Source organism: Chrysemys picta, chromosome 2 (assembly GCF_011386835.1).
Source record: "Chrysemys picta bellii isolate R12L10 chromosome 2, ASM1138683v2, whole genome shotgun sequence".
Classification (NCBI taxonomy): Eukaryota; Metazoa; Chordata; order Testudines; family Emydidae; genus Chrysemys; species Chrysemys picta.
The window spans coordinates 33267946-33291839 of record NC_088792.1 but is presented as its reverse complement, the minus strand read 5'-3'; the positions used below and the strand labels follow the sequence as shown (position 1 = coordinate 33291839).

General features: G+C 42.0%; 1 protein-coding gene across 3 annotated transcripts in view; it reads right to left on the bottom strand.

Moving 5' to 3' along the window:
- Positions 1–324: 324 nt before the first annotated feature.
- MAP3K8 (mitogen-activated protein kinase kinase kinase 8) overlaps positions 325–23894 on the bottom strand; it is a 28198-nt gene continuing 4628 nt past the window's right edge. For all 3 annotated transcript variants that reach the window (XM_042858289.2, XM_005290947.5, XM_065582905.1), the window contains exons 2-8: positions 18457–18817; positions 13757–13921; positions 11979–12240; positions 6996–7102; positions 4589–4741; positions 3648–3894; positions 325–1761 (exon numbers count right to left, since the gene is read on the bottom strand). In XM_042858289.2, coding sequence (XP_042714223.1) covers positions 1628–1761; positions 3648–3894; positions 4589–4741; positions 6996–7102; positions 11979–12240; positions 13757–13921; positions 18457–18792 — 1404 coding nt within the window. In that variant the 5' untranslated portion in view covers positions 18793–18817 and the 3' untranslated portion in view covers positions 325–1627. The remainder of the gene's footprint in view (positions 1762–3647; positions 3895–4588; positions 4742–6995; positions 7103–11978; positions 12241–13756; positions 13922–18456; positions 18818–23894) is intronic.

Genomic DNA, 23894 nt, shown 5'->3' with positions numbered 1-23894 from the left:
CCTCCCCATCCCCAACCAAAGTTTATTTGAAAGTTGGGGTACCTTGGAAACTTTTCTAAATGTTGGCAACTATTGATAAGCAGATGGCAGGAGATGACATGAAGATCACTCCTTTTTACCTGGTATTGCAGAGAGGTTTGGGAGCACCCATACAACTGTCACACTGATCTTCCCCGAAATCCTCACGTTGTCATTGGACAAGAGTAATTTACATTGGCAGGGGAAAGTGTAAACAGAGTTCCACAAGCCCACTGTAAACTCTCCCAGTTGGCTCTGAAATTCAACCAGAACTAAATATCCTGAAAGAACTGACAGAATGAACACTTCACAACACAACACATCGGATTTATTCATCCAATCCTATTGGTATCAAAGTGAAAATAATCAGTTTAAGATCATCTCTTGGATAGGCGCCATCGAATAATTTACATCTAAAAACGAGGCCTTGCTTCATAAGGGATTTGCTATACAACATACATAGTATGCCATCTTTAACAAATGCTTAAAAGAGATATGATCCTAAGCATTGAAGAGTTTTATAAAAGTTTACATTCTCATCCCATGGGATGTACAGAACTATGTAGTTTACACAGTTTTACTATCATCCAAAACATTACGTTTTAGATACATTAGGCATAGCAAGAACAAGATACATTGTTTCCATAGGAACGTAAACACAGCGTGTCACTATTGACATGCCTTCCCATACATAGTTATTAAGTCAGTTCAACATGGACAGTTTTAAAGCATTCTGTTCAGCTTATTAGTGATTAATACAACAATCAGGAATTCTCCCAACATTACTGGCAGCAAACTCATCTCTGCCCTAGATATACTTGCATCGGCTCTAATGTACAGAACATTCAGAATCATGTGCACGTTCAGGGCCAGAATGCTTGGCTTGTAAGGGGAGGTTGCACTGCTCTCATAGCACAAAGCTGGCCTAAAGCCTGTGGAGGATTCTCCCTTCTCAGAGAACCTCCATGTGCTGTGGAGCCACCTCAAAAAATCCTATATACCCCCCCACCTTTTTCCTGGTGTGGGAAGAACAAAGACAGAGTGACCAGTACACCCCCGCGCCCCAGTGATGCATAGCTCCAAGGCCCACTGGTGGCTGGCATGGTTCACATCAATCTAAAAGCTGCCCTAATTTGCCCTGAGAGACTGGCCGAAGGCTGAGCCAGTTGAAGATCAGGTAGGATTGCCAAAGATGGCCCAAAGTCTCCCCAGCCAGACTTACAGTGAGTGCAGCTCAGTCACCCTGGAGGATCTGCCCCAAAATATTCAATTTTTTTAAATGAAAGGATTTTTCTACTTGTATAAAATTTAAATAGCCCACAGCATGTAAAGTGCATGTACAAAAAACACACAGTGCAGGGAAAGTCTCCAGATAACAATATTCCCAAAAAGGTGTTTTCTCTTTCGTATTGTTGGTTTGCTGTCAGGGAACATGTCATTGCTTGCTTGGGATACATTTACCAGAGTCCACACATCGGTTAGCTTAATCATCTGTGCAGTTAAAAGCAGTTCACATTTTACAGCTCAAAAAGGCACTATTTTATAGACAAAATTAGCTTGAAGAGACAGATTTCCAACTCTGACCAGCAGACACAAGAAATCACTAGAGTCAGTCATATTCTAATGTTGGTGGTCCCCTAACAATGTTAAAGTAGCCAGCTAAAGCGCCCAGGTCTATGTACAGTGACCTTTGCCTTTTTAACAGCTCCGATTCCTCCGAACTCCCCGTACATGAAGATGAATCTGAAAAGGAAAGAGGTGAAATGTGTTAATGCCTTAGAAACTAAGATAAAAACCTCATTTAAAACACTGCCAACATTTTTTAATGGCCTAATTTTTATTTTTTACTCTTTTTTTGAACTTATTCAAAAAAGCTTAATTTTTTAAACAAAATATTGCAAGTCATCAGCATCTCCAGAGCAAAAAAAAGGGCCAGATTCATTCAGTGGACGTGGGTGGACTGGAACTGGTTCCTGATGATAGAGCAGAATGAAAGTCGTATCTGGTCTCTAAAGGCCCATATACCAGCTGGGAATTGCCAGAGGGAAGCAGAGCTCCATCATCCCCTCAGCCAGGATTCCAAAGGAGAGGCTGGCGTAATAGAGGGAGCTCTGCTGGCATTATGCCAGTTGAGAACTACCCTCCACTGGCCAGATTACATCTCCCCTTAGGCCGTGCAAAGTACAGAACTGGAGCTGGGCCTCTACTTTACTTAGCACGATTTCATACATTGCAATGGTTCTGAAGAAGCTATTGCAACCTCAGAACTCCCTCGAGCACTTTTATCACGAGTGACCTGGGCACTCAGACGCCGAACTCAGAGTCCCAGATTAATGGCCAAATGTCCCTTGATCCTCAACAGAGCCCTGCCGCTGGAGTGCTGTAGCGGTCAAAGGACTGTGCACCTAACAAAGCAAACAGTAGGACCATGATAGCTCAGTGGTTTGAGCATTGGCCTGCTAAACCCAGGGTTGTGAGTTCAATCCTTGAGGGGGCCACTTGGGGATTTGGGGTAAAATAAGTACTCGGTCCTGCTACTGAAGGCAGGGGGCTGGACTCGATGACCTTTCGAGGTCCCTTCCAGTTCTAGGAGATGGAATATCTCCATTCACAGAATATCAGAGTTGGAAGGGACCTCAGGAGGTCATCTAGTCCAACCTGCTGCTCAAAGCAGGGCCAATCCCCAGACAGATTTTTGCCCCAGATCCCTAACTGGCCCCCTCAAGGATTGAACTCACAACCCTGGGTTTAGCAGACCAATGCTCAAACCACTGAGCTACCACCACCCCAAACAGAAATACAGTTTTATTTTTATTACTTTAATGCTGCTAGGGTTTTGTTGTACTGTATTACTGATTATGCATGGGCATAGGTGTGATTTAAGTTATTTAAAAATAAAGTAAATAAAAGGAAGTGTTTCACCAGGATTGGGGCTTTTGTTTGGTTGTGTTTTGTTTTTCTAAGTGCCTATTGCCAGGATGCGTCCACCAAATATTTTAAAAAGAAAGGAAAAGAGAAATACAGGCTGTTAACAGGTTGGCGGCGCCAGATCTCCTTTCGGACCTGATATTGAACCCCGTGAGATTTTAACTGGTTCATGCCTCACCCTTCATAGGCATGTATCGCACACAGTATGGTGGCTTGGTATGTGAGTAATCATTTGCTTTTTATTTTTAAACAGTTCCTTTCAGAGGCCTTGCATGACAGTGCTGACACTCCTCAACTTCATGGTCAAGGTATAAAGAGTTTTTAAAATAAAACAAGGTCATATTAAAAAACTCCCAAACTAATACCTAATAATAAAATGGCCTTAGTACTGGAGAGAGTTCAAACAATTCAGTAAAGTAATATGTACTTTTATAAAACTGCCCTGGAGGACTGCCAGGGTTTTCTGGCAAGCTGATTCTTCTGGAATTACAGAATTTAGGCCAAATTCTGGTCCTACTGAAGTCAATGGGAGTTTTGCCACATTTTATTGAGACCTGCATTTGACCTCGTCTTGTCAAGATTTTTACTGAGTTCTCTCGTCAAGAGGCCCTGGAGCCCTTGAGCTTTATTTGTGTCAGTGAATACAATGTAGATGGGGAATAGAGTATAAAAGCACAAGAGCAGGAAGCCTGCTGTTGTACCTGCAATGTTTTCTGGCAACTCCAGCTCCTTCCTTGTCAGCAGCCTTTTCCTTTCAAACAGGGCTGAGTCCAGACTTTGACATCGTGGCTGGTCCTCTGGTGGAGGATGCAAGGCCTCATGTTTTAGTAAGTCTGCAGCAGACAGTCTGTGATTAGGGTTCCTTTCCAGAGCAGCTTCCAGCAGCTCTCTCATGCTGGTGCTGCAATCCTCTGCAATGTCCTCTAATGGGGGCGCTTGCTTGTGTATCTAGCAAACAAGAAAGAAAGACCTCTCAGCATTAAGATGATAACTTCCTCGTTGCCATTGGCAGTTTCGACAATTGGGAATTCCCCTCTCATAACTCACAAGTTATAAAAACTTGCCACTCTGGCACTTTGCTGAACAGTCACAATGGAACAGGTAATCATGCAAACCTCACCTGTTTTCAGGTTTAAATGTAAACCGAAGATTCAGACTGGTTCAGCCAAAGGCCTGTAAACCTTTTAAGAAAACTGGAGCCCATTTAAAGCATTATGCATGAGAAAATCGCCAGGCTTCAGTGCAAAACTGGGTGAAATTGAGAGGTTTTTAGTTAATTTTTCTCGTCGTTTTTTAGGTTTGTTCAAACCCCATAGTGGCAACAAATGTGAACCCACGTGCACTTGAAATGACTGGGTTTTGCATAACTCTAAGCTCATCCTCACAAAGCATCCAAGTGCCATAGAACTGTAGCTGTTTAATCTTAATATTGGCTCTCTCTCAGTCTCTGTGTCACCTCCTAAGTTATCACAACCTGCTTTTTGTCTCTATAATATTTCTTTCAGAGCTGGGCCAATGGCATAATTTCTCTGGCAGCAAATACTTTCAGACTCCCCTGGAAGGTTGGGGATTTACGAACAAGAACCCAGCAGGCTCTCTCTCTCTTTGGCTGGCTGATGTAAGCTGTTCTATGGATACTTACTATATAGAGGTACGATGGGTATGAGGTGCGAGGGTATCGATTCACCCATGGTGGGCTGCCAGTCTGCATGTGAATGATGGTAGCCCCCATGCTGTAGATGTCCGCTTTCGTCGTGTGACCTCTGCAGAGTATCACTTCGGGGCTCATGTAAATCTGGGAAGGGCATTCAAAGGAAGGTGAGCCTCTGCTTTTGCCTTCCCCCTAGGTTAGGCACCACAATTGGACAGTGACAGTCCCCCTCCCCATTTGTTCAACTGTACACCCTGCCTGTCCTCAATACGCAGACATCCCACTTTCCAGTTCAGCCTGGAGAGAACTTCACTTGGAGCCATCAGCTCCATTCAGTAATCAGCTGGCCAGACTGCCGGAGGCACTCCCTCTTGCTGGGGATGAGGATGCTGCCTGCACAGCACTCCCAGAGCTCACGGGCCTGGGGAGCTAAATTTCAACAGGCCATTGCATTGTCCACCCATTAGGTTTGCAGGCCAGTATATTTGCTTTAGTTTACATTTCCCCCTCATCCAATGCCCTCTGAACAACTGGCATTATCCGAAATCACCCTGCAACAAGAACTTACCCTTGGAATGCTCTGTGTGGCAAGTCACACACAGCATTACCACCAATTACCACTCAGATAACAGAGGTGTGATTGCAGTATAAATACCTGCCTAGCAGAGAATAGCAGTAACCATCCCTCTAGAGCTTTCAGAGGCAACACAGGTGGGTCACTGGCAGCTAGGCCATCCACTGATGACACAGCAAACTTGCATGCCAGGCAGGCACTGCTGAGGGTGGGGTTGGAGTGAGATGAAGGCCAGCAGGAAGCACAGTATGAGTCTTTCCTTCTAGGCCCTAAAATTCATGGGGTAGCCTGTGCGTATTCCCACAAAGCTTTACCTAAAGTTTGAGTCTCCCCACCCCCATTCTCCACAATCTCACCTATGTCTCTTATGAGGCTGCAATGCACCAACAGCACAGCAACTACCGAGGACCATTGCCCCCTGAGTGTCTTTTTTTTTTCCCCCACAGGAGGTGGAAGATGTGTCTATGCACTAAGGGACTGGATGAATTTGCGTATGCCTTGTGAATATACAGGACTTTGAGCACTTAACTGGCTTCACACTACAGAGTCATTTAATCAATCCTACATAAATAAGCAAGTGTGTTTTTCTCACTAAGCAGAACTTGGCTCATGCACTCTTGGTCTAATTCTAAGCAAGCCTAACTCCACCTTTCCATGCCACAAACCTAAATATTCCCTATTTACACACATCTTCTCCCTCCCTTGGAAAGTCTACCTCAGGATTTCACCTCTTTCCCACCACACAGCTCCATACCCAACACTGTCATACAGAATGAAAAGGCATTTTGTCAGCTTAACAGCATGGAGCTAGTTATTTTTAGTAAGGTAAAAGTATCTCCGTTCTGAACTCTTCTGACTGGAAAGCCAGAAAAAAACGTGCCAGAAAAAAATGTTCCAGCATCCTCCTGAAACAAAATGTTCCCTGAAACATCAATTGCGTCTTTGAAACGTACTAGTCTGTGCTGCCCTTGCAAGTAGCACATCACTCCTCTGGAGAGGGTTATGTAAATGTCTCCTTTAAACACATATGTATTCTTTGCTCGGAAAGCCTATCAAAATGACAAGAGAGTCAGCATTCCAGCGGAAACATTTCCTGTAGCACAGCCTCTTTGGCAATACTAAGCAAGGCCATGCTTTCTTCATCCATCCAAGCCAACTGCCTCTTCTCAGTTGCTAAGCAAGACTCCAATCCCGGAAAGACTTAAGCCTGTGAGGAGCTCTATTGGCTTATCCAAGAGCTTACAGCTGTGCGTAATTGGGGCCTAAAATATATTTTAGGCACCTATATGGAGGAATGTCAGGTTTGAGGATCCTGCTGGGGCTTAAGCGAGAGCTAGGCACCAGGTGTCAGGATGGAGGTGGATTTGCGCGTGCTCACTAGCAGAAACTTAGGCACCTAGGGAATTTAGACGTCTACAGGATTGGCTGCAGCTGAGCAGGGGGGTTGGGATCCAAATGTTGGATTTGTGGCACTATCCCTTGGAGTGAAACCCCAGCCCTACTGAGGTCAATGGGAGTTTTACCATTGGCTTTAGTGGGACTAGAATTTCGCCCTCGGATCTGGATTTAACCATAGTTAGTAAATTGACTAGTTTGAGGATAATAAATAAAATTTACAAGATAGAACAGTCACATTTCCCCAGTCACTAATCTAAAAAGTCAATTGTAATTAAGACTATGTCACAAAACAAATTAAGTGCGAGAAAAAAATGATTTTTTAAAAAATAAGACATTAATTTCACTAAAGTATTCTGGAAAGTCTGAAAATCATTACAACGCAACAACAACGCAATCACAGGGCTTTCCTCGTGCACACATTCTTACCTCTGTTCCTCGGAGGTCTTTGGGGTAGTAGGTGTCGTCTGTCATTTGAACGCTTAGACCAAAATCCACCAAAACGGCCTTAGTTGACATGAAAACAATGTTGCTGGCTAAAGGCAAACAAACAAAAAAAGACAGGGTTTTAGGGTCTAGCAAGCTGGTGCCATTTATTGTGCAACATAAACGTCTCGTGCAGAACTAGAACGGGAAAAGGGAAGAAGCCCAAGCTCTAGATGTATGTTCAGCCTATATGTCACTTCACAGATCAACACCATCACCGGCAGTAAATTATTTAGCTTAAAGTATCAGGGCCGGTGCTTCCACTAGGCGACCCTAGGCGGTCGCCTAGGGCAGCAGGATTTGGGGGGCGGCATTTTGCCGTCCTCGGTGGAAATTCGGCGGCGGGTCCTTCACTCGCTCCGGGACCCACTGCCAAAGTGCCTTGAAGACAAAGAGCAGAAGAACCCCCGGAGCCGAATGCTCATAGGAGGAGCGCTGCCGCCTAGGGCGGCAAAAACCCCGGCGCCGCTCCTGCTAAGTATTACATGGATCTTATAGGTCAGACTATTTTCCAAACAGTGAAAGCCACAGGGATGGCATTGACAATTCTACAAGGGTCACCTTGAGGTGTTTGGGCTTCATGGAGCAGGTAAATGGCGTAGCCGCCAGATCCTTAGGGGTCCTAGGATTCAGAGCAGAGAGGGATTTCACAGGTAGGGTTTTTCTCTCTACAGAGCTCTGAGCTCTCAGCCTCATTGGCAGCTGTCATAATTCAGTTGGCACAGTGCCACTGGCTTCCCTCACCACCCCTGTGCCTCACTGCCTCTCCTGTACATCTTAGCAGTGCGGAATTGAATTGAATACTGTTCAGACCAATAACTTCTTGATGGTTTTCCTAGTGCAGTAACTCCTAGCTTAACGTTGTAGTTACGTTCCTGAAAAATGCAACTAAGTAAAACGATGTTAAGCGAATTCAATTTCCCCATAAGAATTAATGTAAATTGGGGGGGGGGGGGGGAGGGGTAGGTTCAAGGGAAAAAAAATTTCACCAGACAAAAGACTTATATATATATATATATACTGTATATATATATACACTGTGTGTGTGTGTGTGTGTGTATGTATACATACATATATATATACACATACACACACACACACACACACTATACACAGAGTTAAACAATTTAATACTGGTACACTGCAATGATGATTGTGAAGCTTGGCTGAGATGGTGAAGTCAGAGGGTGGGATATTTCCTGGGGAATGCCTTACTGCTGAATGATGAACTAGCAATTGGCTGAGCCCTCAAGAGTTAACTCATTGTTGTTACTGTAGCCTCACACTCTACAAGGCAGCACGAATGGAGGGAGGGAAGACAGCATGGCAGACAGACACACACCGTGTGTGTGAGAGAGATGGCATTGTTCCTTTAAGTACGCTGACCCCACTCTAAGTACATTGCCTTTTTAAGTAGATCAGCAAGCTGAGACCGCAGCTGCTGCCAGGAAGCTCCCTCTGTCCTGAGCTCTGTGGTGTGTCTCCCTGCTCTACAGAAGATGGGGTAAGCAGGGTGTAGGAGCAGGGGGGAAGGGGACACCCTGACATTAGCCCACACCCCCCGGCACAGCAAGCAGGAGGCTCCAGGGAGCAGCTCCAAGGCAGAGGGCAGGAGCAGCACATGGCAGTGGGGGGAGGGACAGCTGAACTGCCGGCATTTGATAGCCTGCTGGGCAGCTGCCGCACAGGGAACTTAGGGGAGCTGATGGGGGGGCTGCCGGTCCACCCTGGTTCCAAGCCCCCACCAGCTAGCTGCAACGGGCTGCTCTTCCTGCACGCAGTGAACAAAGCAGGCGGCTGCCAAACAACGTTATAAGGGAGCACTGTGCAACTTTAAACGAGCATGATCCCTAACTGATCAGCAACATAGAATCATAGAATATCAGGATTGGAAGGGACCTCAGGAGGTCATCTAGTCCAACCCCCTGCTCAAAGCAGGACCAATCCCCAGACAGGTTTTTGCCCCAGATCCCTAAATGGCCCCCTCAAGGATTGAACTCACAACCCTGGGTTTAGCAGGCCAATGCTCATAACAACGAAATAACGTTAACTGGAACAACTTTAAGTGAGAAGGTACTGTAAAAATGATTGGGAACATGCACGAAGTGACTATTCCCCTGGCCACAGGCCTGCTCTGAGTCTCTTTCATGGTTTCCTACACCCATGCAGGATTGTCTTTTAAAACAGAGTGCAGGTTACATGCTACAGTAGTTATCCTGGAACCTGAATGCAAGTACCAAGTAATCTGCAGAATCACATATTTATTATGTAGTTGTATCTTTCAAGGTAGTGAACATCATAGTTTAAGTTGCAAGAAAAATCATTAGTGTTGTTTCCAATTGCTCATAACTTAAAATAAATAAATAAAATAAAAAAACCACACCCAACTCTTTGGGGGATGAAACTTTCCATGTTTAAAAACAACCTATGGGTTGAAGTTGTTTTTGCGTGTGTGGAAAGTCTGAGCTAAATCCTTGCAGCCATTCTTCTTTTCAAATGAGTAGTGGGAGATATTTGTGTTTTTAAAAAGGGGACTTTCTGCTTGCCCAAAACTCAAAAACCAAAACCGCATCCAACCTTGTGGTCCCTGAGAATCTGCCTTCGTACAAGTTGAAAAATTAAGCAGACTCGTCATTTTGCACCTTACTGGTTCTTTAAGTGAGCTTTCAGCTGTTTTTCTGGTTATGAGTCTGCTCTCTGGTTTCACAGATTTATTAACATCTGTTAGCACAGTTGTGAAGACACAGATTAATACAGTACGAAAGTGAACAAGAGAGTGCAGAACGTGACCCTGCTAGAAACACAAGTAGTAACTGAGATAGGTGCCTGTAACTGCACTTATTGTTCCCTAGACTACAAAGTTTGAGATAAGTGTTTGAAATCTTATCTGGGTAAGCTCTAGCACAAGACTTCCAGTAACTCCTCATTTTGGCAGAGATGCAAATACCAAGGGCCTGATTCTGAGCTCACTCAAGTGAACGGAAGGACGCTTATTGACTTTCATGGGCTTTGGATTGGGCCTCAAAAGAGCAGTTTCTTGATATCACAGCATCTTAGCCAGGGGTTAAAAATAAGGAGCTCAGAGAGGTGCAGCTGAAAGCCAAGGGGGAGTTTCTCTTCCTGGCCCTCGCCTGGTGGAGGTCTGCTCCCCTGAATTTCTCCTCCACTGGGGGATGGCGAAGGGAGGATTTGCTGGTAGGGGAATCTGAAGCGGATCCTGGAGTTTGAGATTTCCCCACCAACAGAACCTGGAGGGGAAAGAAATATTGTCCCAGTTGGGAGTCCTTTTTGACCTCTTCTCCCCTAAAGAAAGATTCATCCCTTCCACCAATGCCCCCTCTCTTCTACCTGGAAGGCAAGGGGGAGACACCCACTACAATCCTGCTCCTCCTCCAAAAGCAGACAGGAGACGCCATTGCCAGCTCCAGAGATTTTACATAAATTCATTTCTGAAACTTCAACTTGTAGAATGGATGAAATATCTAAAAGCTCCAGGAAGCAGAGACAGTCTCCTACTCCCCCTCCATTTTCAGTTGGTTTTGCGCCAATTCACATTCTCCACCACGGTCAAGTTCTTCATTCAGATAGAAACAGGAGGAGGGGACCACTACTGACATCCTCTGCCCCACTCAGTACACTGCACACACATGTGCTTTTGTCTGGCTAGCTGAAGGCTGCTTGGCTCCTTTCAGACACAATTCTCCTCTTATCCCCATTCTCTTGCCAATGACACATCTCGTTACCACAAGATGATGCAATGCATCACCACCACACAGCATCCAGGCCTGTGGTAACACCAATCAAAACTGGTGCTCTCAAGCCCGTCTTTTGATCTACCTAACCAATGCTCCTAACCCAGCCCAAGCAGGGAAGTGAAAAGTTGCTGGAAAATGGAAAGAAAAAAAAAGTTTAAATTCTTTAAAATGTCAAATATGTATCAATTATTCTATGTGATCCATCACTCATATGTGGTGTTTAGAAAGGCTTTTAATTAATTCCATTGTTACAGTCAATGACTGAATTGCTCTGCAAGATATTTACTGGAAAAAGACACACAAAATGCAACTAGGAAAAAAAATGATTTAACTTAATAGTTGCCACTGTTTCAAAGTTTACTTGTAAGATTAAAAAAAAAAAATCACATGCACAGATTAAGCAGCTTTTGACAAACTACTGGGGCCACCATTTTGTGTATTGTTACTCTAACAGTAAGTTCAGATGTTTCAAGTCCTACTTTTAAACCCCCACGTTTAGCAAGAATCAGCTGCAAAATAAATATTAGAGACCAAATACTAATTAAGAACCATGCTTCCCTGAGAAAGACAAGCAGGATTTGACCTCTGTGGTGTTGCTGGGCAGAAGTAATATTTATGGGCTCTAGCACTTACAGGTGCCTTGATAGAAGGTAAACTATAATCCCAATAAAAAATTAATGATGTGCCTAGTTCAATTACAGAGTGGGAACAAAGTCTCAAACAGCAATGCAAAGCCACAACACACACACCCCAACAATGTAAAACTAAAACAGAAGGGCAAACTGTTCACCCTGGGACAAAACAGACAGAGAGAGGTAAAGTTTTGAATCAGAGTGTTTGTTTGAACTCTTCAGGTTCTTTTTTTCATTTTGAGTTGGATTACTTAAGGGGCTGTAACGTTTCGCCCCGGAACAAACAGCGATGTTTCCGCGCACCAGAATCATTAAAGAAAAGCAGTAAAAAGATAAGTTTAAATAGCTTCTATTCTGAAGGCCTGATATTGTGAGATACTGAGTGTCAGTCAGCCAATTCCCCTCTAAGGCCAATAGGATCTGATGGTCCTCAGCACCTAAAAACTGTCCTCTAAAGTAGAAGCATTAAAAAAAAAGTGTACGTATTCCATGTGTAACAAGGAAAAGAAAAAGCCTTTTAAAGAACGAAAGATACATACGTTTTATATCATGATGGATGACTCCTTTTGAGTGAAGGAAATCAAGTCCTTTGAGGATGTGCTTTGTCACCCAAATGATCTCGAATTCTCTCATAGGCCCACAGCTCTCCAACTTTTCCATGACAGATCCTCCCTCTCCTGCTTCCATAAAGAGATGGATAGTCTCATCCCACAGAATAGCACCATATAACTCAGCAATGTTCTCATGGCGGAAGCGGACCTGGATTTCAACATCTGACGGTTTGAACTGTTCCACTGGGACCTAGCAAATTGAGACAAAATGAAGACAGACCAGCTTGAACAAAACTTATTCTGAAGTTAGCCGTTCTATGGCCTGGTGTTCTATATGTTAACTAAAATCAAAGGCAAATACAACTATTTACTCATTAAAATAGGCTTATTTTTGCTCTCTTGAATTGTTCCTCCTTTCTATTTCAGATACATCCTGTGTAAAACAGACACAACTTTTGGACTTATGCCCAAGGGGACTGTAATGTCCCAGACAAAAGCGATTTAGCAACATCCATTCCCATCAAAACCTAAAGGAGTAGGCAAAATTCTGACCAGACTTCCTGGCTCAGGAGAAAAAAAAGAAAAGCTGCATTTTCCCATTAGCCATCTGAAGTCTCATCTATATGCTGAGAATCACCTGCTGCTGCTGCTGCTAACATCTGACTGAACAGGTGTGTCTGTCCCTACTTACACTTGCAGCTAAACAAACAAGTGCCAAACTAAAGAAGTCCCAGTTTGGGTGCATGGGGAAAGCGCATGTGAGCTCCTCCTTCCAGGTCTTCTGCACAGGGGAAAGCCAGGTCCACGTTCCCTGAGCAAAGGCAAGGAGGGCACCCACTCTTGGCACTGTTACATGGCCTATAAGGGGGGATGGGAAGCCATGGAGCATGGCTTCACCTGAGCTTTAGTTTGGCCCAACGTGATTATTACTAAAGACAATATAGTACTTTGAAGATAAATGCAGAGTTGTTTTCATACAAGAGATGGGCCTGAGACAAAACCCTAGGCTGTGGAAAATCATGGATTTTTTTCTACTTATCCTTACAATACACTCAAAGCAAATATGGAAATAGCACATATTTAGTCTCGCTTAAGCCGATATAGGAAAGCATTTATACATGAGCTTAAGTCCCAGTGAAATCAATAGCATGTAAGTGTGCTGCTGAATTGGGACCTTAATGCAAGCCTTTCCCATTCAAAAGAGAGTCAGGATGAAATCGCGGCTCCATTTGAGTCAGCCAATGAGAGTTTTGCCACTGAATTCAGTGGGGCTAGGTTTTCATCTCCAATGTTGTGTCATACTGATGGCTGTAAGATTTAATGTAAAGACTTACAAAGAATACTAGCTAGGCAACAGGTCTGCTCAGTACTGCAGTTACACAAATCATTGTACGTTTTCAGAATGCTGACGCCGTTACCTTTTACATCCCCAAAATGAGGGTTTTCCTCTAAAGAAATGCACGTTCTTAGAAAATGCAGAATGCAACATTTCAACTTTTTGCTGACAGTACAGCAGGAAAAAAAAGCCATGCTTAGTCATTCAAACACTAAGAGCTATTGAAAAAAAAATTATTAGTGCAAAGGTTAATTTTAGAACATTCTCTCCTCCCTCCCCCCCCCCCCCGCCCTGCCATCTAATCCAATAAAACCAACAGCGATACCCCAACTGGCACTGAAATTAAATGCAGAAGTATCCTCTTTTAATGCGTTAAATAGATCACATTGCACTATATTTATTTGGGGAGAAAAGCACCATACTAACATACCAGCTTGCAGGCCATTCGCTTTTTTGTCTCTCTGTCTTGAGCCAAGTAAACTTTCCCAAAAGCTCCTCGAGGAATAAAATCAGAGCCAATATTCCTGTAAGTCAGCTTCCATGGAAACAAAAGCACATCAGAGTCAATTTGATAGCGCCCATTTTTCGGAGTGATCTATACAAGAAGAAAAAAAAGAAGCAAAGAAACAAATGTTAGAAAGGTAAGTGCTTCAACTTCAGAAAATTCTACATGTGCAGTCATCATGTCATCACTTAAGTCTACTTAATTCAGCACTTCCTGATCAAACACCTTTGCACACATGTGATTCCTATGATAGTATTTATTTAGAAACATAGAATGAGAATAGCGTGAGGCCTACTCATTACTGGCAGATATATTTACATTTTTATCCAATGATTAATCTTCTATAAATTGCAATTAATTGCCTGGCAACACCACCACATTTACTGAGACTAAGCATGAGGGTTGTGCAAGTGTACCTGAAGGCTTGTTTGTTCTTTACTGGAATCGGATAACCTGTTATGCCACATAGCTATTACTCACAGACTATGTTACCGAAGATGAGTAAGACTTTCTGCATTTCCCAACATCACATGTAGTGCAGGGGAATAAGACTAACAAATGATCAAGAGATGAGATTTTCTGCAGCTTACTAAAATGCAGAAATATGGCTTAAACTTTGCCATGTGTCCTCACATTGTTTGAATTATACCATGAAACAAAGTTCTACATGATTTTATAAATCTGTAAGTGTTATTGATGATATACTAAGCACTTCAATTTTTGATGCTATTATACTTCCAGTGAATAAGTTTTCAATTAATTCAGTCTTATTTTACTATAAAGATATATTCCAGATATGGATAGTCTGTTTTCTGGGATTTAACAAGGTTCTGAATTCACGTAAAGAAACAAAAATGGACCAATGCAGTCCAGTAACTCCTTACTTAAAGTCGTCCAGGTCCCCTTATAACGTTGTTTGGTAGCTGCCTGCTTTGTCCACTGCTTGCTGAAAGAGCAGCCTGGTGGAGCTAGCTGGTGGGGGCTTGGAAACAGAGTGGACTGGCAACCCCCGCATCAGCTCCCCTAAATTCCCTGTGCAGCAGCCACCCAGCAGGCTATCAATTGCCGGCAGTTCAGCTGTCCCTCCCCCCACTGCCACGTACTGCTCCTGCTCACTGTGCGGGGGAGGGAAGGGCTAATGTGTCAGGGTGTCCCTGCTCCTCGCTTACCCCATCTCCATAGAGCTGGGGGAGGGGGAAAACACGACAGGGTTCAGGTCAGAGGGAACTTGCTGGGAGCAGCTGCTGTATCAATTTGCTGATCTATGAACCTAAAAAGGCAATGTACTTAGAGGGGCAATGCATCTCTCTCTCTCTCTCTCTCTCTCTCACACACACACACACACACACACAAAATGAGTTAACCCTTGAGGGCCCAGCCAAGTGCTAGTTCATCATTCAGCAGTAAGGCGTTCCCTGGGAAATATCCCACCCTCTGACTTCACCATCGTAACCAAGCTTCACAATCATCACTGCTGTGTATAGTATTAAATTGTTTGTTTAAAAGTGTGTGTGTGTGTGTGTGTGTAAATATAAATATAGCCTTTTATCTGGTGAAAAAAATTTCCCTGGAAGCTAACACCCCCCCCCCCCCCCCATTTACATTAATTCTTATGGGGAAATTGGATTCACTTAACATTGTTTCGCTTAAAGTCACATTTTTCAGGAATATAACTACAACGTTAAGCGAGGAGTTACTGTACATTAGTTTCACACCTGTGACGCAAGGTGTCTCACATACTGTATTGCAAAGCACCTCAGTTGCACGCTACATAAAATAGCATGTTGTGGAGATTAATGTTTTTAAAGTGTCATTCATGTAAAAACAAATCTGATCTATCTATGCTTTAAATAACAGAAGAGGTTTTTCAATAACAAAAGGATTTTCTCAACTGACAAAACTGATATTTATGTATTTCACCTACCTGAAAGAATGAGATTATACATATTTAATATTAAACTTGTTTCAAGATGTTAAAATAATGAAAGCTTTTTGTTTATATTTTGATGATTATGAGCAGACACAAAGACCAGTTGTTATATTTCAAATTACACTACACACACATTGTGGATAGTGGAGCAAAAACTGATGCAAAAGAAGCATACATTTAATGTCCATCTCTCTGTTCATTCTGTACATTACTAGCACAGAGGCTGAAGAATGTAATAAGTTTTCCAGTAAAACAACATTTCATATTTCTCAGAAATGTTTTCATCTTTTAGAAATTAGCAGATACATTTGTAAGAAACTATTATGGCCTCTCCCTCTGCCACAGATCAACCGTGAGTTTTCCCCTTATAAAATTTCTTATATTTTCCGAGACCACAAGATATCATCAGGAGGTTCTCTCCGCTTCCAAAATTCTGCCAGAGCAAACTTTGATGACTCTGTCAGAAGGTGCAAAAGCAATTCTGTATTCTGGAAGCCACAGGACTTTTTATCTTGGAGCCCTAAAAACATATGAATGGCTCCATGGGAAAACCAAGACCAATGGAGCAATTGGTAATTTCACTTTTGTTAAATCTAGCTACTGGGTTGTTTAGAAAATGGAGATGCTTTGAAGTAATCTTCAAGGTTCAATGGTAATTTTAAAAAACAAGATGAAAACTTTATTAAAAATAAACTAAGAATAGAGGCCAGAATCTGTCAAACATCACAATTTCTGGTGTGCTAACCCAGCACATTTTGTGAGGGCAATTGATCTCTCACCTCAGGGGAATGAGAAACTGAACATGTAGTGAAACATGTTCCCTAAATTATGATCACCGTAGGATAATTTATTTATATCTCATTTAATTTAAAGTGGCTTGAAAAATACACAGGTAACTTGGTTACTAAAACACAGGATATGATAGTAACTAAAAAAACATAAGCCCTGTAGCCTTTTCACTAAAAGGGCAATTCCTGCATCCCAGAATGAAGTCCTTGAGGCCAAGCTATGTAAGTGAGTGCAAAGGAATGGGATGGAGGGACAGCTGTCCCACCAACAACTGCATGGCGGTGGAACCACTCGGCTTCCACTGCAGCAGACCAAAGATGACAATCATTCTGGCACCTACCCCGCCTCTCCTCCACTTTTCAGTGGGCAGAGACTGGTGGATCCACATAGAGGTGACCTGTTGGCAATACCCTGGGCTCCACTCCTCAGTTGCCTAACTGGTTGCCTGCACCCACACATCTGCTGTCTGAATAAATGATATGCACACAAAATAACCATGTACCTAATTGAAAGTCTACCCAGGTGCATCACAAATATGCCGCACAATATTTTCAATAGTTTCTATGCATAGGCTAAATAAGCAAAGCCACATTTCACAGTCATCTAGTTTAAAAAGTGAACATATGTTCACAAAAATACTGCACATTTTGCAAAACTTAATCCCAATTGTCTCAAATGTTTATGATTGCGCTAATGCCTTGCTAACACAACAGACAGAACACATCGAAAAGGGGTGTTCTGGTGATGGGGGCCATGATAATATTTAGATTAGGATAGAGAGGGAGAGAGAATTTTGAACCCAAGAAAAGAAATAGTCATAGTACAGTATACAATAAACAGTACATTTGAGAGTTTAGACTCATTTGTTTTTCATTCAGGTTTAGAACTTGTCTCTGTTATTTATATATGCTCAATCTTTAACCTGAAGGTCTCCTGACAGCTGGAAGGCCACCATATTAGGAGATTTAAGGATGACAAGAGCTTTGAGTCAACAGAAACAAATTCTTTATACCCCATGACCTAAGGTCAAGAATTAGTGAAACCACCAGCCCTCACTTTTAGATTTCCACCAACTCCTTTGAGCTTTTAATTTTGAATCTTAGAACATGTAATAATAGGACTGCTCTGAAAGCCATCACTCATAGTTATCATTACTCACGGCTGTGTATAAAAGATAGGCTCAAGTCCAGAGTTCAAATGTTCCCAAAGTTCAGATCCAGGGTTTTCAGACTGGGGGCATATATCAGGATAACAAACATGCCTCTCTACCTACCAAAGGCCAAAATGTGGGATGCAAAGTGTGGCAAAGATCCAAAATGAGGAAGAGACACACACAAAAAAATCCTTCCTGGAAACTTTAAATGCTCTGGGATTCATTTGTTTTGTGTGCATAACTCTTTCTACCACTCTGTTCCACGACGGTTTATTTATGGATGTAAGTAGTTTTCAACAACAGACTTCTATAGAACGCAAATAACTTTGGGACCAAAATGAACAATGTACCTCAAAATGAGGGGCATTTGAGAGTTGTGGTAACAAAGCATATTGTAATTCATAAACAATCACTGCATTGCTAACCATTCCTTATTGTAATTTTCTACAGTCTGTAAATAGATTGTGTGTATATCAGATTATCACATTTTGTACCAGTAAGCATTAAGAGGGAGAAGTAATTCTATTGAGATACACTGTTCCAATATTGAATTTAATCAAAAAGCCTCCCCCCAAAAAGTCAAGTGGAATAATCTTATTGATCACTCTTTTCCTTACAATTATGACATACCTCCCATTGTTATTGTTGGGTGTCACTATGTCAGTGTGTGTTTAAGAATTTGTAGGTTTGTTTTTAGTTTGCAGTAATTACATCCAAAAATTTCTATTCTCTTTTTCATGCAAAATGACCTACCATGTTTAATAGGATTCCAGATTCTTGTCGTCTTTGTCCATTAATTTGCTTTGCAGTGTTGGACACCTGATTTGCAAAAGCGAGCAAGTCTTCCTCAGTCCCATACCTGACACATGACAGCAAAGAAACCTCTCTTCCATGGAATAATAAGGATTCTGTACATCCCCCATTTTGATTTGTTTCTTGGCACATAGTAATCAGACTGTCTTCGTAAACTGCCAGCTCTCCATTTGGGTAAAAGTTTTCCATAATGTCTATCACATCAGACACATTTAAGTGCGTTAGCAACAAGTCAATCTCCCCTTTATTGTCACTATCAGTGCTCATATACTCCATTACTATCCGGTTTTCTAAACTTCACCTGTAAAAGGCAAACAAAAATAAACGTTAGAAGCATTACCAGCATCTAAACAAATAGTTTTGGCTAAATAAGCACTTAAAGAACAGGATGATGAATGTGTATTTGTTATACTATTAGATTTTAAATTGAAATCTTTTTTCCACATATAAGTAGTAAATCTGCACATAATTAGCAGTACACTGAAGTGTTAGTAATATACCTTGTTTTTATATCAGAAGCGAACAACAGCTTTACAAAAAAGTGTCATTTCTCCTTCTCCGCTATGACTCCCAAAGAACACTAGATAGCCCATAAAGAATTCAGTCATCAAGGATATTGATCAGCAAACAATGAGAGAAGCAAAATGCAGGTGGTGTAACACCGTGGTACAAATTAAATGGTGCATCACCACTAGTGCCTACCACAGAATAATCTATACAGTATAAAAACTATGGGGTTTGACTTTAAGAGGCAAGTATATATATGCTACAAAACGCTCAGTATTCAAACCTGCAAGAGCATAAGAGGATTCAGAGCAGCCAAGAAAATGCTACAGTTCAGTAATCTGAAAAAAGTATGTCTGTCCTTACCATCCTCCTCTTCGTTCCGGTTATACATTTGTTCTTCGTTTGTTTTTCAATTTATATAGAGCACTTTTCCACTAACAAAAATTTAAATTACTCCCCAACCCACAAATGCTAAGAACCTTCCTACTCAAACTGCATCCACACACCCAGCCCCCTTAAAATCCAGGTTAAATAAGACTAAGGGGGCTCTCTTTCATGCAGATTTCATTAGCCAATGAACTCTTACCTGAAATTAATTCTGGTTGCACTGCACAAAACCATTAAAAACACCCTAATATAATGAGTTCAATCAGATTTTTCTGTATATTCAGTCCCTCTTCACAGTTGACGACACAAAATTCTGCACTTTTGTTTGTTCTTTTCAAAACACTCTGCAAACCTGTCCAGAAATGACAGACCTCATAACACTGAATGACTGCCCCATGCTCATATGATCATTCACTTCACTGGTCTCATGGAAAGAAAAGCAGAAGATCATAAGGTTCAGATAAGGGGAATTTTTGAAGAAAAAACTATGAGTGCACATGAGAATCAAAAAGATCTAGATTTCCAAGTAGGGTAGGAAATCAGTCCTGCAGTGTCGGTTTCCACGTTTTAATTTCTATGCCTGCCATTTGGAAACACAAGGGAAAGAAGATCCTGCCTTTCCCCTAGAATGGAGTAAAGTGCATTCCATTCACAGATCTTCTGTTTGCCCTTTCCATAATCTAATACACCCACGTACTCAGGGTAGGAGAGGAAAACCAGAAAGTGACACCTAAGCGGACATAATCTGCTAAGGCTGTTAGGAAGTGCAGCATGCCTAGCTGTAGTTTCTGGTCAAGATGTTATCTTTGTTCCCCTCCCTGTGAGGTCATGGAACCCTTCTGGCAAATATTTCTCAAGTCAAGAGCATTTACGTCAGAACCAGCGTTGGAGAAAAGTAAAGAAAATGACGTGGCTGACTTGGCTGATAACGTCAGACCACATGGTGCAGGTTTGAGTGTAGGTCAGGAAAACTCAGCAGATCTGGACCACGGAAAGGGAAGTGGCAGCTCTGCAACATACTCCCCCGCTTTTCTGCAGTCCCTTCAGGCTCCATGGCTAAAAAGAGAAGGGGGCAGAAAGCAGCAGCATCTCCCCACACCCACGTGCAGCATAAATTAATGTTGCTGCATTAACTTAGACCAGTTCAGATCACCCTGTGCCAAGTGAATGCAAGCACATATGCCCCTGGCCTTAAGAAGGGGGCTTTGGGGGAGCTGAGTAAAGCATGGCACTAGCAGTAATTACTAGCATTATAAGGGTGGGAGGGACACAAAAAAACCCAGCATTTTGTAGCAGACACCGACTAACCAGAGCCAGAGGCAGATATGAAAGTGGGTAGGGAGGGCACATACCAGAAAGCCGGGAGGTAATGCACTGGTGTGAAGTTTACTCCAATTACTACCCCAGCCGTTGGGAGAAAGGAAAGAGCACTGGGATTTCTACCCCAGTGCTATCCTTGGATCCTACTTTGGGGTCTCTCTTTTTGTATCAGACACTGGCTAGTAGATGTATACATGCCAATCCACTCTCCTGCCCACTCTTAAACTGCTAGAAAGGAGAACAACCTTTATGATTCCTCCTCAAAGGGCTTGCTGGCTGCTATAGATGGGTCAGGTCCTTTTTACAAATCTGTACAGTGTCTGAACACACTTGCCAATCATATAAACTGGCGTTCAGCTAACACAATTATTGACAGCTATCCTGTTCAGATACAATGAAATCTTATAGCATAGATAAGGCCTACCTCCCCAACAGCCTCTGTTAGAAGTAACTCCACTGCCTGACTTCACTGCTGTTTCTCAAGACTTTCCCAAGCAGCAGCATTTTACTCACATTGACAGTTCTGCTGTTGCCCACAAAGGTCTGAGCAGCAATGAAAATGGCCAGAATATTGTCAATTTTATTTATCTATGGCTTGGGAAAATGCAGACTGCATCAGAGACTTAGGCGGTTACTGCAGGTGTGGAGAAAGCAATGAACGACACTTTTTTTTATTTGGAAGATGATTTTCATTACAATAAGGTTTAGAAAGTTTTTCTTTTAAAAAAAGAAAGCTAATTTCTGCAGAATTTTAGCATCTTAAGCACCACGCAACAAGGATGGCTCCCACTTGCCCCTGGCGAATTTACTATTTTCCCCCAAGCCCACTTAGTACTGTGTATATTTGAATGTGCAAAATGGGGATCAAGTCACTGCCACTTTAATTGTGTTGTCCAAATATTTGTAGAAATCAAAAGTCTGTAAATTGGTTTTACTCATATTTTTAAATAGAATTCTGCTTTCACCTACAGAATCCAAATAAATAAAATGTATGCATTTATGTGAGCTGGCTAAAGTTTAAGCATGAGACTTCCTTTATCATCTGTCATCCCTTCATCATCATCATCACATGAAAAATTAGCAAGTCACACTATTTTTCAAAAGCAGTTTTTAGTCACAAGCCTCCTCACAAAACAAAACAAGAAAAAGAAAAACTGTTGCTTTAACAACTTCTGCATTTTCAGTCTTAAAAAGAAACCAAAAACCCTACACATAACTGGAGGTCTCAATTTTCTGAGTCCCCGGGGCACCTGCATCCATGCAGGATTCCTTGCAGGATCAGGGTCTGAAAATGAAAACTAATTGACTCAATGAAACCACATCTCTACTTATCTTTTTCCTTATTTAAAAAAAGAAAAAGCCATGGTCTTACTGTAGTGTGACTGGCCATCAGTTATACGTAAAAGAGTGAAACCTGTATTTTTACTTTAAGTGATTTCAAGGAAAGATTGACAGAGCTTGAAAAGTACACTCTCCCACCATCGAAGAAGAAGAAACTTTCCCTGCAGAAAAGCCTATGCCATTTATTCCTACAAAATTTAGGCTCTCAACAGAAAAAAAACTTCTAGCCCTAATGATTGTAACTGATAACCTTCCCAACACAACTATATCTCCTTTAGTCTGCAGACAGAAGCTCCCATAAAAACGGAGCAAAGACACCTGCAGCAGTGTAAAAATCTAAATAACTTTAAATTGTCTTTAGGGCTGTTCAGATTGGGGAGAGGAGCCATGAAATTGACAAGAACCATGTCAATTTCAATCTACAGCTTAAGGAACTCTACAGGGGAATTTTCAAACTTAACAGACTGCTGCTAGTCACAGGCTAATAAGGTAGACAGAACCCCTGAATATGGACAGTGCTTTGATAGGAATCCCAGCACCTTCTAAGCAACATCCCTAGGCTTCTTATCATCACATAGTTCCTGGACTTTGTTAGTACCAGGTAATTCCCCCATTTTTATATTTGCCACTAGCTACTGATAGCGGGCCAAATTCTATGCTGAGTTCCATAGACAGACATTTGGTGTTACTTCATTAAACTCTGTGGAGTTACACTAGACTTACACCCATGTAATTCAAAGCAGAATTTGTCCGTGTCTTTATCCTATTAATTGAATATAGAGAGTGTGATGGAATATTTTCTGGACAGTAATCTTCATTAGGAGACAGGAATCCCTTCAAAAGGTTTTTCACAGGCAAACTAGAACATGCCTGCACCTCACTGCCATTTATACAATGTCATTAAATAATATGACCTACTACAACTGTGGTACCTTGAACAGCCATTTGTTCTATCTATATTTAAAGTGGACCTGGTCTAGAGTTTATTATGTAGCCTTTAAACAACAGTGCTTTAACATAGTGTTTAACTAATTCAATGGGAGGCGGAAAAGGTTCCTGGGTATCGGGGCTTTATCAGCTAGTTAAAACACAATCCTGGCCAACTCAAGCTTCAAGTGTGTGAGCCACAGACCCATTAGGAGCATACACAGGTATACCTTTGTGCATTACATCAGCTATGTTCCTCTTTAGCAGGGACATAATCTAATTTTCGAGGAATATGTTTTCTGACTACATCTTTCCGATACCTGATTTAATACAACTCGCCATAGTAAAATACATGACCAAAGCAGATAATTCATGGTGAGGCCATGTATTGACCTAGAACACATACTTCAATGTGGGTCAAAGGAATATTCTTTTTTCCCCTCTCCAGAAGTCCTTAAAAATAGCCTTCAGACATTGCCATTTTCCTCTCACAACTGAGGAAAACTGATGTGTGCTAACATGGTGTGATTGGAGAATAAAGAAAGAGATGTATTTCAGGTGTTTACAGGAAAAGTCTTTCATGGGAATTTGGTTTTGAATCCCCATGCTCATAGCCAAGGAGGCATTGGGCAGGGAGTGCTAATTTGTGAGCAATGCCCCTGCTGGAGCCCCAGGGAATAGGTTGGGTTACACTAAACATTTCACTTCAATAGAGAACAAGGTCTACACTACTGCCTGCTACACTGTCTCACTCACCACTTCTTCTATCTTTACGTGTGCGTCATTAAAACCCACCAAAAGTGTCATGGGGAAAAAGCGAATACTCCAGCCACTCTCCTTCCTTAACTTCCCCTCCTCCCCAAAATTCATATTTTTTTACACATTTCCATTCTAGG